General features: G+C 50.9%; 1 protein-coding gene across 1 annotated transcript in view; it reads left to right on the top strand.

Moving 5' to 3' along the window:
- Window positions 1-17433, top strand: part of LOC135537976 (GATOR2 complex protein WDR59-like) — a 44882-nt gene extending 27449 nt beyond the window's left edge. The window contains exons 9-11 of the mRNA XM_064963986.1: window positions 8185-8305; window positions 8523-8665; window positions 16767-17433. Coding sequence (XP_064820058.1) covers window positions 8185-8305; window positions 8523-8665; window positions 16767-17002 — 500 coding nt within the window. The 3' untranslated portion in view covers window positions 17003-17433. The remainder of the gene's footprint in view (window positions 1-8184; window positions 8306-8522; window positions 8666-16766) is intronic.
- Window positions 17434-17871: the final 438 nt, after the last annotated feature.

The following is a 17871-nucleotide window of genomic DNA, read 5'->3' as shown; positions in this document are numbered from 1 at the left end:
AGTACACTACATGACCAAGAGTATGTGACTCCACCACCACCACCACCTGGAGCATCGGTATGTAACCCGGTAACCCAACTAGTACACTACATGACCAAGAGTATGTGACTCCACCACCACCACCACCTGGAGCGTCGGTATGTAACCCAGTAACCCAACTAGCACCCTGTTCACTAGTACACTACATGACCAAGAGTATGTGACTCCACCACCACCACCACCACCTGGAGCATCGGTATGTAACCCAGTAACCCAACTAGCACCCTGTTCACTAGTACACTACATGACCAAGAGTATGTGACTCCACCACCACCACCACCTGGAGCATCGGTATGTAACCCGGTAACCCAACTAGCACCCTGTTCACTAGTACACTACATGACCAAGAGTATGTGACTCCACCACCACCACCACCTGGAGCATCGGTATGTAACCCGGTAACCCAACTAGCACCCTGTTCACTAGTACACTACATGACCAAGAGTATGTGACTCCACCACCACCACCACCTGGAGCATCGGTATGTAACCCGGTAACCCAACTAGCACCCTGTTCACTAGTACACTACATGACCAAGAGTATGTGACTCCACCACCACCACCACCTGGAGCATTGGTATGTAACCCAGTAACCCAACTAGCACCCTGTTCACTAGTACACTACATGACCAAGAGTATGTGACTCCACCACCACCACCACCTGGAGCATCGGTATGTAACCCGGTAACCCAACTAGTACACTACATGACCAAGAGTATGTGACTCCACCACCACCACCACCTGGAGCGTCGGTATGTAACCCAGTAACCCAACTAGCACCCTGTTCACTAGTACACTACATGACCAAGAGTATGTGACTCCACCACCACCACCACCTGGAGCATCGGTATGTAACCCAGTAACCCAACTAGCACCCTGTTCACTAGTACACTACATGACCAAGAGTATGTGACTCCACCACCACCACCACCTGGAGCATCGGTATGTAACCCAGTAACCCAACTAGCACCCTGTTCACTAGTACACTACATGACCAAGAGTATGTGACTCCACCACCACCACCACCTGGAGCATCGGTATGTAACCCGGTAACCCAACTAGCACCCTGTTCACTAGTACACTACATGACCAAGAGTATGTGACTCCACCACCACCACCACCTGGAGCATCGGTATGTAACCCGGCAACCCAACTAGCACCCTGTTCACTAGTACACTACATGACCAAGAGTATGTGACTCCACCACCACCACCACCTGGAGCATTGGTATGTAACCCAGTAACCCAACTAGCACCCTGTTCACTAGTACACTACATGACCAAGAGTATGTGACTCCACCACCACCACCACCTGGAGCATCGGTATGTAACCCGGTAACCCAACTAGTACACTACATGACCAAGAGTATGTGACTCCACCACCACCACCACCTGGAGCGTCGGTATGTAACCCAGTAACCCAACTAGCACCCTGTTCACTAGTACACTACATGACCAAGAGTATGTGACTCCACCACCACCACCACCTGGAGCATCGGTATGTAACCCAGTAACCCAACTAGCACCCTGTTCACTAGTACACTACATGACCAAGAGTATGTGACTCCACCACCACCACCACCTGGAGCATCGGTATGTAACCCAGTAACCCAACTAGCACCCTGTTCACTAGTACACTACATGACCAAGAGTATGTGACTCCACCACCACCACCACCTGGAGCATCGGTATGTAACCCGGTAACCCAACTAGCACCCTGTTCACTAGTACACTACATGACCAAGAGTACGTGACTCCACCACCACCACCACCTGGAGCATCGGTATGTAACCCAGTAACCCAACTAGCACCCTGTTCACTAGTACACTACATGACCAAGAGTATGTGACTCCACCACCACCACCACCTGGAGCATCGGTATGTAACCCGGTAACCCAACTAGCACCCTGTTCACTAGTACACTACATGACCAAGAGTATGTGACTCCACCACCACCACCACCTGGAGCATCGGTATGTAACCCGGTAACCCAACTAGCACCCTGTTCACTAGTACACTACATGACCAAGAGTATGTGACTCCACCACCACCACCACCTGGAGCATCGGTATGTAACCCGGTAACCCAACTAGCACCCTGTTCACTAGTACACTACATGACCAAGAGTATGTGACTCCACCACCACCACCACCTGGAGCATCGGTATGTAACCCAGTAACCCAACTAGCACCCTGTTCACTAGTACACTACATGACCAAGAGTATGTGACTCCACCACCACCACCACCTGGAGCATCGGTATGTAACCCGGTAACCCAACTAGCACCCTGTTCACTAGTACACTACATGACCAAGAGTATGTGACTCCACCACCACCACCACCTGGAGCATCGGTATGTAACCCGGTAACCCAACTAGCACCCTGTTCACTAGTACACTACATGACCAAGAGTATGTGACTCCACCACCACCACCACCTGGAGCATCGGTATGTAACCCGGTAACCCAACTAGCACCCTGTTCACTAGTACACTACATGACCAAGAGTATGTGACTCCACCACCACCACCACCTGGAGCATCGGTATGTAACCCGGTAACCCAATTAGCACCCTGTTCACTAGTACACTACATGACCAAGAGTATGTGACTCCACCACCACCACCACCTGGAGCATCGGTATGTAACCCGGTAACCCAACTAGCACCCTGTTCACTAGTACACTACATGACCAAGAGTATGTGACTCCACCACCACCACCACCTGGAGCATCGGTATGTAACCCGGTAACCCAACTAGCACCCTGTTCACTAGTACAGTACATGACCAAGAGTATGTGACTCCACCACCACCACCACCTGGAGCATCGGTATGTAACCCGGTAACCCAACTAGCACCCTGTTCACTAGTACACTACATGACCAAGAGTATGTGACTCCACCACCACCACCACCTGGAGCATCGGTATGTAACCCGGTAACCCAACTAGCACCCTGTTCACTAGTACACTACATGACCAAGAGTATGTGACTCCACCACCACCACCACCTGGAGCATCGGTATGTAACCCAGTAACCCAACTAGCACCCTGTTCACTAGTACACTACATGACCAAGAGTATGTGACTCCACCACCACCACCACCTGGAGCATCGGTATGTAACCCGGTAACCCAACTAGCACCCTGTTCACTAGTACACTACATGACCAAGAGTATGTGACTCCACCACCACCACCACTTGGAGCATCGGTATGTAACCCGGCATGGGAATAAAAGGCTGTTTATGGTATGAACTCAGTGACCCCAGAAGAGGCCAGTGCCAAGACCCAACTAGCACCCTGTTCACTAGTACACTACATGACCAAGAGTATGTGACTCCACCACCACCACCACCTGGAGCGTCGGTATGTAACCCGGTAACCCAACTAGCACCCTGTTCACTAGTACACTACATGACCAAGAGTATGTGACTCCACCACCACCACCACCTGGAGCATCGGTATGTAACCCAGTAACCCAACTAGCACCCTGTTCACTAGTACACTACATGACCAAGAGTATGTGACTCCACCACCACCACCACCTGGAGCGTCGGTATGTAACCCGGTAACCCAACTAGCACCCTGTTCACTAGTACACTACATGACCAAGAGTATGTGACTCCACCACCACCACCACCTGGAGCATCGGTATGTAACCCAGTAACCCAACTAGCACCCTGTTCACTAGTACACTACATGACCAAGAGTATGTGACTCCACCACCACCACCACCTGGAGCATCGGTATGTAACCCGGTAACCCAACTAGCACCCTGTTCACTAGTACACTACATGACCAAGAGTATGTGACTCCACCACCACCACCACCTGGAGCATCGGTATGTAACCCGGTAACCCAACTAGCACCCTGTTCACTAGTACACTACATGACCAAGAGTATGTGACTCCACCACCACCACCACCTGGAGCATCGGTATGTAACCCAGTAACCCAACTAGCACCCTGTTCACTAGTACACTACATGACCAAGAGTATGTGACTCCACCACCACCACCACCTGGAGCATCGGTATGTAACCCAGTAACCCAACTAGCACCCTGTTCACTAGTACACTACATGACCAAGAGTATGTGACTCCACCACCACCACCACCTGGAGCATCGGTATGTAACCCGGTAACCCAACTAGCACCCTGTTCACTAGTACACTACATGACCAAGAGTATGTGACTCCACCACCACCACCACCTGGAGCGTCGGTATGTAACCCGGTAACCCAACTAGCACCCTGTTCACTAGTACACTACATGACCAAGAGTATGTGACTCCACCACCACCACCACCTGGAGCATCGGTATGTAACCCGGTAACCCAACTAGCACTGAGTTCACTAGTACACTACATGACCAAGAGTATGTGACTCCACCACCACCACCACCTGGAGCATCGGTATGTAACCCGGTAACCCAACTAGCACCCTGTTCACTAGTACACTACATGACCAAGAGTATGTGACTCCACCACCACCACCACCTGGAGCATCGGTATGTAACCCGGTAACCCAACTAGCACCCTGTTCACTAGTACACTACATGACCAAGAGTATGTGACTCCACCACCACCACCACCTGGAGCATCGGTATGTAACCCGGTAACCCAACTAGCACCCTGTTCACTAGTACACTACATGACCAAGAGTATGTGACTCCACCACCACCACCACCTGGAGCATCGGTATGTAACCCAGTAACCCAACTAGCACCCTGTTCACTAGTACACTACATGACCAAGAGTATGTGACTCCACCACCACCACCACCTGGAGCATCGGTATGTAACCCAGTAACCCAACTAGCACCCTGTTCACTAGTACACTACATGACCAAGAGTATGTGACTCCACCACCACCACCACCTGGAGCATCGGTATATAACCCGGTAACCCAACTAGCACCCTGTTCACTAGTACACTACATGACCAAGAGTATGTGACTCCACCACCACCACCACCTGGAGCGTCGGTATGTAACCCGGTAACCCAACTAGCACCCTGTTCACTAGTACACTACATGACCAAGAGTATGTGACTCCACCACCACCACCACCTGGAGCATCGGTATGTAACCCGGTAACCCAACTAGCACTGAGTTCACTAGTACACTACATGACCAAGAGTATGTGACTCCACCACCACCACCACCTGGAGCATCGGTATGTAACCCGGTAACCCAACTAGCACCCTGTTCACTAGTACACTACATGACCAAGAGTATGTGACTCCACCACCACCACCACCTGGAGCATCGGTATGTAACCCGGTAACCCAACTAGCACCCTGTTCACTAGTACACTACATGACCAAGAGTATGTGACTCCACCACCACCACCACCTGGAGCATCGGTATGTAACCCAGTAACCCAACTAGCACCCTGTTCACTAGTACACTACATGACCAAGAGTATGTGACTCCACCACCACCACCACCTGGAGCATCGGTATGTAACCCAGTAACCCAACTAGCACCCTGTTCACTAGTACACTACATGACCAAGAGTATGTGACTCCACCACCACCACCACCTGGAGCGTCGGTATGTAACCCGGTAACCCAACTAGCACCCTGTTCACTAGTACACTACATGACCAAGAGTATGTGACTCCACCACCACCACCACCTGGAGCATCGGTATGTAACCCGGTAACCCAACTAGCACTGAGTTCACTAGTACACTACATGACCAAGAGTATGTGACTCCACCACCACCACCACCTGGAGCATCGGTATGTAACCCGGTAACCCAACTAGCACCCTGTTCACTAGTACACTACATGACCAAGAGTATGTGACTCCACCACCACCACCACCTGGAGCATCGGTATGTAACCCGGTAACCCAACTAGCACCCTGTTCACTAGTACACTACATGACCAAGAGTATGTGACTCCACCACCACCACCACCTGGAGCATCGGTATGTAACCCGGTAACCCAACTAGCACCCTGTTCACTAGTACACTACATGACCAAGAGTATGTGACTCCACCACCACCACCACCTGGAGCATCGGTATGTAACCCAGTAACCCAACTAGCACCCTGTTCACTAGTACACTACATGACCAAGAGTATGTGACTCCACCACCACCACCACCTGGAGCATCGGTATGTAACCCGGTAACCCAACTAGCACCCTGTTCACTAGTACACTACATGACCAAGAGTATGTGACTCCACCACCACCACCTGGAGCGTCGGTATGTAACCCGGTAACCCAACTAGCACCCTGTTCACTAGTACACTACATGACCAAGAGTATGTGACTCCACCACCACCACCACCTGGAGCATCGGTATGTAACCCGGTAACCCAACTAGCACTGAGTTCACTAGTACACTACATGACCAAGAGTATGTGACTCCACCACCACCACCACCTGGAGCATCGGTATGTAACCCGGTAACCCAACTAGCACCCTGTTCACTAGTACACTACATGACCAAGAGTATGTGACTCCACCACCACCACCACCTGGAGCATCGGTATGTAACCCGGTAACCCAACTAGCACCCTGTTCACTAGTACACTACATGACCAAGAGTATGTGACTCCACCACCACCACCACCTGGAGCATCGGTATGTAACCCGGTAACCCAACTAGCACCCTGTTCACTAGTACACTACATGACCAAGAGTATGTGACTCCACCACCACCACCACCTGGAGCATCGGTATGTAACCCAGTAACCCAACTAGCACCCTGTTCACTAGTACACTACATGACCAAGAGTATGTGACTCCACCACCACCACCACCTGGAGCATCGGTATGTAACCCAGTAACCCAACTAGCACCCTGTTCACTAGTACACTACATGACCAAGAGTATGTGACTCCACCACCACCACCACCTGGAGCATCGGTATGTAACCCGGTAACCCAACTAGCACCCTGTTCACTAGTACACTACATGACCAAGAGTATGTGACTCCACCACCACCACCACCTGGAGCATCGGTATGTAACCCGGTAACCCAACTAGCACCCTGTTCACTAGTACACTACATGACCAAGAGTATGTGACTCCACCACCACCACCACCTGGAGCATCGGTATGTAACCCGGTAACCCAACTAGCACCCTGTTCACTAGTACACTACATGACCAAGAGTATGTGACTCCACCACCACCACCACCTGGAGCATCGGTATGTAACCCGGTAACCCAACTAGCACCCTGTTCACTAGTACACTACATGACCAAGAGTATGTGACTCCACCACCACCACCTGGAGCATTGGTATGTAACCCGGTAACCCAACTAGCACCCTGTTCACTAGTACACTACATGACCAAGAGCTCATCCAACATCTCATTCCAAAAGGATGGGCATTAATATGGAGTTGGTCCCCCCTTTGCTGCTATAACAGCCTCCACTCTTCTGGGAAGGCTTCCCACCACTCTACTGCCAATGTTTGTCTATGGAGATTGCATGGCTTGTGTGCTCAATTTTATATACCTGTCAGCAACGGGTGTGGCTGAAATAGCCAAATCCACTAATATGAAGGGGTGATCACATACTGCTGAATGAATAGTGCACTACTTTAGGTCAGAGCCTACACCCTAATCCCTATACTGAAGTACACTATTTTTGCCCTGATGAGTTTCTGACCTAAAGAAGTGTCCTAATCACCAGTCGACTTTCATAACTGTTAGGGAACATGGAGAGTCATGATTTAATATAACCTGCTACTTCCTGTGGAACATACAGTCTCACCTGCTACTTCCTGTGGAACATACTGTCATACCTGCTACTTCCTGTGGAACATACAGTCTAACCTACTGCTTCCTGTGGAACATACAGTCTCACCTGCTACTTCCTGTGGAACATACAGTCTAACCTGCTACTTCCTGTGGAACATACAGTCTAACCTGCTACTTCCTGTGGAACATACAGTCTCACCTGCTACTTCCTGTGGAACATACAGTCTCACCTGCTACTTCCTGTGGAACATAGTCATATCTGCTACTTCCTGTGGAACATACAGTCTAACCTGCTACTTCCTGTGGAACATACAGTCTAACCTGCTACTTCCTGTGGAACATACAGTCTAACCTGCTAATATTCTCCATAGATATCCAGTGTCAATGACATCTAGCCATCTGTGTAAAAGGAGATCTGTCTATTTCATTAGGTCGAGACCCGGAGCACGTCCCTCCCTTGGGGGAGTCCTCGCCTGACGACTATCGCTACGCCAACCAGATGTACACAGACCCCCGCGAGCGAGAGAGGGAACAACACGACATGAATAAAAGGTCATCGAGTCGAGTCCAGTATTAGACGTTAGAAAAACACACATAAACAAAGACAACCCAATGTTTTCTTCGTAGACATACACGAGAAACAACAGAGAGGCTGATGTCTTGGTCAGAATGGACCAGCATGTCGGCCATCTTACCTAGGACCGGTTCTGAACATGGGGCAGTCTCTTATCTGTTCTAGATCTCCGGTTCTCTCTCTCTACCCTCTCAGGCTGCTGGACCCAGCCAACACCATGCAGTTTGATGACTTTAAGAAGTGCTACGGGGAGATCCTCCATCGATGGGGTCTGAAGGACAAGAGAGCCGAGGTCCTCAAGTTTACATCCTGTCCTCCTGAACCTCACAAAGGCATCGGTGAGTCTCCTAGATAGATGGTGGGTCTCCTAGATAGATGGTGAGTCTCCTAGATAGATGGTGAGTCTCCTAGATAGATGGTGGGTCTCCTAGATAGATGGTGAGTCTCCTAGATAGATGGTGAGTCTCCTAGATAGATGGTGAGTCTCCTAGATAGATGGTGAGTCTCCTAGATAGATGGTGGGTCTCCTAGATAGATGGTGAGTCTCCTAGGTAGATGGTGAGTCTCCTAGATAGATGGTGGGTCTCCTAGATAGATGGTGAGTCTCCTAGATAGATGGTGAGTCTCCTAGATAGATGGTGAGTCTCCTAGATAGATGGTGAGTCTCCTAGATAGATGGTGGGTCTCCTAGATAGATGGTGAGTCTCCTAGATAGATGGTGAGTCTCCTAGATAGATGGTGAGTCTCCTAGATAGATGGTGAGTCTCCTAGATAGATGGTGAGTCTCCTAGGTAGATGGTGAGTCTCCTAGATAGATGGTGAGTCTCCTAGATAGATGGTGAGTCTCCTAGGTAGATGGTGAGTCTCCTAGGTAGATGGTGAGTCTCCTAGGTAGATGGTGAGTCTCCTAGATAGATGGTGAGTCTCCTAGATAGATGGTGAGTCTCCTAGATAGATGGTGAGTCTCCTAGATAGATGGTGAGTCTCCTAGATAGATGGTGAGTCTCCTAGATAGATGGTGAGTCTCCTAGATAGATGGTGAGTCTCCTAGATAGATGGTGAGTCTCCTAGATAGATGGTGAGTCTCCTAGATAGATGGTGAGTCTCTTAGATAGATGGTATCCCGGGGTGAGTCTCCTAGATAGATGGTGAGTCTCCTAGGTAGATGGTGAGTCTCCTAGATAGATGGTGAGTCTCCTAGATAGATGGTGAGTCTCCTAGATAGATGGTGAGTCTCTTAGATAGATGGTATCCCGGGGTGAGTCTCCTAGATAGATGGTGAGTCTCCTAGGTAGATGGTGAGTCTCCTAGGTAGATGGTGAGTCTCCTAGATAGATGGTGAGTCTCCTAGATAGATGGTGAGTCTCCTAGATAGATGGTATACCAGGGTGAGTCTCCTAGATAGATGGTGAGTCTCCTAGATAGATGGTGAGTCTCCTAGATAGATGGTGAGTCTCCTAGATAGATGGTGAGTCTCCTAGATAGATGGTGAGTCTCCTAGATAGATGGTGAGTCTCCTAGATAGATGGTGAGTCTCCTAGATAGATGGTATCCCGGGGTGAGTCTCCTAGATAGATGGTGAGTCTCCTAGATAGATGGTGAGTCTCCTAGATAGATGGTGAGTCTCTTAGATAGATGGTATCCCGGGGTGAGTCTCCTAGATAGATGGTGAGTCTCCTAGGTAGATGGTGAGTCTCCTAGGTAGATGGTGAGTCTCCTAGATAGATGGTGAGTCTCCTAGATAGATGGTGAGTCTCCTAGATAGATGGTGAGTCTCCTAGATAGATGGTATACCAGGGTGAGTCTCCTAGATAGATGGTGAGTCTCCTAGATAGATGGTGAGTCTCCTAGATAGATGGTGAGTCTCCTAGATAGATGGTGAGTCTCCTAGATAGATGGTGAGTCTCCTAGATAGATGGTATCCCGGGGTGAGTCTCCTAGATAGATGGTGAGTCTCCTAGATAGATGGTGAGTCTCCTAGATAGATGGTGAGTCTCCTAGATAGATGGTGAGTCTCCTAGATAGATGGTGAGTCTCCTAGATAGATGGTGAGTCTCCTAGATAGATGGTGAGTCTCCTAGATAGATGGTGAGTCTCCTAGATAGATGGTATCCCGAGGTGAGTCTCCTAGATAGATGGTATCCCGAGGTGAGTCTCCTAGATAGATGGTGAGTCTCCTAGATAGATGGTGAGTCTCCTAGATAGATGGTGAGTCTCCTAGATAGATGGTATCCCGGGGTGAGTCTCCTAGATAGATGGTGAGTCTCCTAGATAGATGGTATCCCGGGTGAGTCTCCTAGATAGATGGTGAGTCTCCTAGATAGATGGTGAGTCTCCTAGATAGATGGTATACCAGGGTGAGTCTCCTAGATAGATGGTGAGTCTCCTAGATAGATGGTATACCAGGGTGAGTCTCCTAGATAGATGGTGAGTCTCCTAGATAGATGGTATCCCGGGGTGAGTCTCCTAGATAGATGGTGAGTCTCCTAGATAGATGGTATCCCGAGGTGAGTCTCCTAGATAGATGGTGAGTCTCCTAGATAGATGGTATCCCGGGGTGAGTCTCCTAGATAGATGGTATCCCGGGGTGAGTCTCCTAGATAGATGGTATCCCGGGGTGAGTCTCCTAGATAGATGGTGAGTCTCCTCGATAGATAGTGTACCAGGGTGAGTCTCCTCGATAGATGGTGAGTCTCCTCGATAGATAGTGTACCAGGGTGAGTCTCCTAGATAGATGGTGAGTCTCCTAGATAGATGGTATCCCGGGGTGAGTCTCCTAGATAGATGGTGAGTCTCCTAGATAGATGGTATCCCGAGGTGAGTCTCCTAGATAGATGGTATCCCGAGGTGAGTCTCCTAGATAGATGGTGAGTCTCCTCGATAGATAGTGTACCAGGGTGAGTCTCCTCGATAGATGGTGAGTCTCCTCGATAGATAGTGTACCAGGGTGAGTCTCCTAGATAGATGGTGAGTCTCCTAGATAGATGGTATCCCGGGGTGAGTCTCCTAGATAGATGGTGAGTCTCCTAGATAGATGGTGAGTCTCCTAGATGGATGGTATCCCGGGGTGAGTCTCCTAGATAGATGGTATCCCGGGGTGAGTCTCCTAGATAGATGGTATCCCGGGGTGAGTCTCCTAGATAGATGGTGAGTCTCCTCGATAGATAGTGTACCAGGGTGAGTCTCCTCGATAGATGGTGAGTCTCCTCGATAGATAGTGTACCAGGGTGAGTCTCCTAGATTGATGGTGAGTCTCCTAGATAGATGGTATCCCGGGGTGAGTCTCCTAGATAGATGGTGAGTCTCCTAGATAGATGGTATCCCGAGGTGAGTCTCCTAGATAGATGGTGAGTCTCCTAGATAGATGGTATCCCGGGGTGAGTCTCCTAGATAGATGGTATCCCGGGGTGAGTCTCCTAGATAGATGGTATCCCGGGGTGAGTCTCCTAGATAGATGGTATCCCGGGGTGAGTCTCCTAGATAGATGGTATCCCGAGGTGAGTCTCCTAGATAGATGGTATCCCGGGGTGAGTCTCCTAGATAGATGGTATCCCGGGGTGAGTCTCCTAGATAGATGGTATCCCGGGGTGCGTCTCCTAGATAGATGGTGAGTCTCCTCGATAGATAGTGTACCAGGGTGAGTCTCCTCGATAGATGGTGAGTCTCCTAGATAGATGGTATCCCGGGGTGAGTCTCCTAGATAGATGGTGAGTCTCCTAGATAGATGGTATCCCGAGTTGAGTCTCCTAGATAGATGGTGAGTCTCCTCGATAGATAGTGTACCAGGGTGAGTCTCCTCGATAGATGGTGAGTCTCCTCGATAGATAGTGTACCAGGGTGAGTCTCCTAGATAGATGGTGAGTCTCCTAGATAGATGGTATCCCGGGGTGAGTCTCCTAGATAGATGGTGAGTCTCCTAGATAGATGGTATCCCGAGGTGAGTCTCCTAGATAGATGGTGAATCTCCTAGATAGATGGTATCCCGGGGTGAGTCTCCTAGATAGATGGTATCCCGGGGTGAGTCTCCTAGATAGATGGTATCCCGGGGTGAGTCTCCTAGATAGATGGTATCCCGGGGTGAGTCTCCTAGATAGATGGTATCCCGGGGTGAGTCTCCTAGATAGATGGTATCCCGGGGTGAGTCTCCTAGATAGATGGTATCCCGGGGTGAGTCTCCTAGATAGATGGTATCCCGGGGTGAGTCTCCTAGATAGATGGTATCCCGGGGGTGCGTCTCCTAGATAGATGGTATCCCGGGGTGAGTCTCCTAGATAGATGGTATCCCGGGGTGAGTCTCCTAGATAGATGGTATCCCAGGGTGAGTCTCCTAGATAGATGGTGAGTCTCCTAGATAGATGGTATCCCAGGGTGAGTCTCCTAGATAGATGGTGAGTCTCCTAGATAGATGGTATCCCGGGGTGAGTCTCCTAGATAGATGGTATCCCGGGTGAGTCTCCTAGATAGATGGTATCCCGGGGTGAGTCTCCTAGATAGATGGTATCCCGGGGTGAGTCTCCTAGATAGATGGTATCCCGGGGTGAGTCTCCTAGATAGATGGTATCCCGGGGTAAGTCTCCTAGATAGATGGTATCCCGGGGTGAGTCTCCTAGATAGATGGTATCCCGGGGTGAGTCTCCTAGATAGATGGTATCCCGGGGTGCGTCTCCTAGATAGATGGTATCCCGGGGTGAGTCTCCTAGATAGATGGTATCCCGGGGTGAGTCTCCTAGATAGATGGTATCCCAGGGTGAGTCTCCTAGATAGATGGTGAGTCTCCTAGATAGATGGTATCCCAGGGTGAGTCTCCTAGATAGATGGTGAGTCTCCTAGATAGATGGTATCCCGGGGTGAGTCTCCTAGATAGATGGTATCCCGGGGTGAGTCTCCTAGATAGATGGTATCCCGGGGTGAGTCTCCTAGATAGATGGTATCCCGGGGTGAGTCTCCTAGATAGATGGTATCCCGGGGTGAGTCTCCTAGATAGATGGTATCCCGGGGTGAGTCTCCTAGATAGATGGTATCCCGGGGTGCGTCTCCTAGATAGATGGTATCCCGGGGTGAGTCTCCTAGATAGATGGTATCCCGGGGTGAGTCTCCTAGATAGATGGTATCCCAGGGTGAGTCTCCTAGATAGATGGTGAGTCTCCTAGATAGATGGTATCCCAGGGTGAGTCTCCTAGATAGATGGTGAGTCTCCTAGATAGATGGTATCCCGGGGTGAGTCTCCTAGATAGATGGTATCCCGGGTGAGTCTCCTAGATAGATGGTATCCCGGGGTGAGTCTCCTAGATAGATGGTATCCCGGGGTGAGTCTCCTAGATAGATGGTATCCCGGGGTGAGTCTCCTAGATAGATGGTATCCCGAGGTGAGTCTCCTAGATAGATGGTATCCCGGGTGAGTCTCCTAGATAGATGGTATCCCGGGGTGAGTCTCCTAGATAGATGGTATCCCGGGTGCGTCTCCTAGATAGATGGTATCCCGGGGTGAGTCTCCTAGATAGATGGTATCCCGGGGTGAGTCTCCTAGATAGATGGTATCCCAGGGTGAGTCTCCTAGATAGATGGTGAGTCTCCTAGATAGATGGTATCCCAGGGTGAGTCTCCTAGATAGATGGTGAGTCTCCTAGATAGATGGTATCCCGGGGTGAGTCTCCTAGATAGATGGTATCCCGGGGTGAGTCTCCTAGATAGATGGTATCCCGGGGTGAGTCTCCTAGATAGATGGTATCCCGGGGTGAGTCTCCTAGATAGATGGTGAGTCTCCTAGATAGATGGTATCCCGGGGTGAGTCTCCTAGATAGATGGTATCCCGGGGTGAGTCTCCTAGATAGATGGTGAGTCTCCTCGATAGATAGTGTACCAGGGTCAGTCTCCTAGATAGATGGTGAGTCTCCTAGATAGATGGTGAGTCTCCTCGATAGATAGTGTACCAAGGTGAGTCTCCTAGATAGATGGTGAGTCTCCTAGATAGATAGTATACCAGGGTGAGTCTCCTAGATAGATAGTACTATAACTCTGTAATATACCTCTCAGATAGAGAGGAAGGGCCCCATTCAACCCTCTGTAATATACCTCTCAGATAGAGGAAGGGCCCCATTCAACCCTCTGTAATATACCTCTCAGATAGAGAGGAAGGGCCCCATTCAACCCTCTGTAATATACCTCTCAGATAGAGAGAGAGGGAGGGCCCCATTCAACCCTCTGTAATATACCTCTCAGATAGAGAGGAAGGGCCCCATTCAACCCTCTGTAATATACCTCTCAGATAGAGAGGAAGGGCCCCATTCAACCCTCTGTAATATACCTCTCAGATAGAGAGGAAGGGCCCCATTCAACCCTCTGTAATATACCTCTCAGATAGAGGAAGGGCCCCATTCAACCCTCTGTAATATACCTCTCAGATAGAGAGGAAGGGCCCCATTCAACCCTCTGTAATATACCTCTCAGATAGAGAGGAAGGGCCCCATTCAACCCTCTGTAATATACCTCTCAGATAGAGAGGAAGGGCCCCATTCAACCCTCTGTAATATACCTCTCAGATAGAGAGGAAGGGCCCCATTCAACCCTCTGTAATATACCTCTCAGATAGAGAGGAAGGGCCCCATTCATCAATAGAGATTAACTCTGAGCTTTGAATTGATTACTGACTCCATTTGGTGCCTCTCTCCATCCACCCCTCCTCCTCCCTCCTCTCTCCATCCACCCCTCCTCCTCCTCCTCCTTCCTCTCTCCATCCACCCCTCCTCCTCCTCCCTCCTCTCTCCATCCACCCCTCCTCCTCCCTCCTCTCTCCATCCACCCCTCCTCCTCCCTCCTCTCTCCATCCACCCCTCCTCCTCCTCCCTCCTCTCTCCATCCACCCCTCCTCCTCCCTCCTCTCTCCATCCACCCCTCCTCCTCCTCCTCCTTCCTCTCTCCATCCACCCCCTCTCCTCCTCCTCCTTCCTCTCTCCATCCACCCCTCCTCCTCCTTCCTCTCTCCATCCACCCCTCCTCCTCCTCCTCCTTCCTCTCTCCATCCACCCCTCCTCCTCCTCCCTCCTCTCTCCATCCACCCCCTCTCCTCCTCCTCCCTCCTCTCTCCATCCACCCCCTCTCCTCCTCCTCCTTCCTCTCTCCATCCACCCCCTCTCCTCCTCCTCCTTCCTCTCTCCATCCACCCCCTCTCCTCCTCCTCCTTCCTCTCTCCATCCACCCCCTCTCCTCCTCCTCCTCCTTCCTCTCTCCATCCACCCCCTCTCCTCCTCCTCCTCCTTCCTCTCTCCATCCACCCCCTCTCCTCCTCCTCCTTCCTCTCTCCATCCACCCCCTCTCCTCCTCCTCCTTCCTCTCTCCATCCACCCCCTCTCCTCCTCCTCCCTCCTCTCTCCATCCACCCCTCCTCCTCCCTCCTCTCTCCATCCACCCCTCCTCCTCCCTCCTCTCTCCATCCACCCCCTCTCCTCCTCCTCCTTCCTCTCTCCATCCACCCCTCCTCCTCCTCCCTCCTCTCTCCATCCACCCCCTCTCCTCCTCCTCCTTCCTCTCTCCATCCACCCCCCTCCTCCTCCCTCCTCTCTCCATCCACCCCCTCTCCTCCTCCTCCCTCCTCTCTCCATCCACCCCTCCTCCTCCTCCTCCTCCCCCCTCTCTCCATCCACCCCCTCTACTTCACCACCACCTCCTCTCTCCTCCTCCCCCCTCTCTCCATCCACCCCCTCTCCTCCTCCTCCTTCCTCTCTCCATCCACCCCTCCTCCTCCTACCTCCTCTCTCCATCCACCCCTCCTCCTCCCTCCTCTCTCCATCCACCCCCTCTCCTCCTCCTCCCTCCTCTCTCCATCTACCCCCTCTCCTCCTCCCTCTTCTCTCCTTCACCACCACCTCCTCTATCCTCCTTCCCCCTCTCTCCATCCACCCCCTCTCCTTCACCACCACCTCCTCTCCTCCTCCCCCCTCTCTCCATCCACCCCCTCTCCTTCTTCTCCTCCTCTCTCTCCTCCTCCCTCCTCTCTCCATCCACCCCTCCTCCTCCCTCCTCTCTCCATCCAACCCCTCTCCTCCTCCTCTGACTTCTCTCTCCATCCAACCTCCCCTCCCTTCTTCTCCTCTAACTTCTCCCCCTTCTCTCCATCCACCCCTCTCTTTCACCACCACCTCCTCTCTCCTCCTCCCTCCTCTCTCCATCTACCCCCTCTCCTCCTCCCTCTTCTCTCCATCCACCCCTCTCTTTCACCACCACCTCCTCTCTCCTCCTCCCTCCTCTCTCCATCCACCCCCTCTCCTCCTTCTCCTCCTCTCTCTCCTCATCCCTCCTCTCTCCATCCACCCCCTCTCCACCACCACCTCCTCTCTCCTCCTCCCCCCTCTCTCCATCCACCCCCTCTCCTTCACCACCACCACCTCCTCTCTCCATCCACCCCCTCTCCTTCTCCTCCTCTCTCTCTCCCCCTCTCTTCAGAGTTTGGTGTGTACTGCTGCCATTGTCGTAGCCAGGTGCGGGGGACTCAGTGTGCTGTGTGTAAGCGCTTCACCTTCCAGTGTGCCATCTGTCACGTGGCTGTCCGAGGCTCCTCTAACTTCTGTCTGAGTTGTGGTCACGGGGGGCACACCTCCCACATGATGGAGTGGTTCAGAACACAGGACGAATGTCCTACAGGCTGTGGCTGCCACTGTCTGCTACAGAGCACCTTCTGAGAGACACGCTGAGACACACACACACTGTCTGCTACAGAGCACCTTCTGAGAGACACGCTGACACACACACACTGTCTGCTACAGAGCACCTTCTGAGAGACACACATATATATATTCACACACACACACATATATTCACACACTCAGACACACATATATTCACACACTCAGACACGGATATATTCACACACACACACACACATATACTCACACATACACACACACACACGTCTAAAAGCAGGGGTTTGACAGACATTTAACCCTACTAAAACACATGTACACAAATGTACACAATTCATTTAGTCCTGGAACGCTGTGGTGGAGAGTTTGTATAATGTAATGCTGAGGTAGAGGTTGTTATGAAGGCCTTAATGCCTTGACTAGATGTTCCCAACACACAATAAACATCTGATTGAATACTTGAATACAAACTGTTGTTTGTCTGAAACTCTTGCCTGTCACTAAGCAACAAATGACACGTATGCAACGACCGTGTGGTGCCATGGAGGGCAGATCTATTCATGCCATCATCACTTCTGATTTTATTTGTGACATGCACCAAATACAACAGGTGTAGGTAGACCTCACAGTGAAATTATGAATACAACAGGTGTAGTAGACCTCACAGTGAAATGCTGAATACAACAGGTGTAGTAGACCTCACAGTGAAATGCTGAATACAACAGGTGTAGTAGACCTCACAGTGAAATGCTGAATACAACAGGTGTAGTAGACCTTACAGTGAAATGCTGAATACAACAGGTGTAGTAGACCTTACAGTGAAATGCTGAAGACAACAGGTGTAGTAGACTTTACAGTGAATACAACAGGTGTAGTAGACCTCACAGTGAAATGATGAATACAACAGG

Source organism: Oncorhynchus masou, unplaced genomic scaffold, assembly GCF_036934945.1.
Source record: "Oncorhynchus masou masou isolate Uvic2021 unplaced genomic scaffold, UVic_Omas_1.1 unplaced_scaffold_880, whole genome shotgun sequence".
In the NCBI taxonomy this organism is placed as follows: Eukaryota; Metazoa; Chordata; class Actinopteri; order Salmoniformes; family Salmonidae; genus Oncorhynchus; species Oncorhynchus masou.
This window is presented reverse-complemented; position numbering and strand designations above follow the sequence as displayed.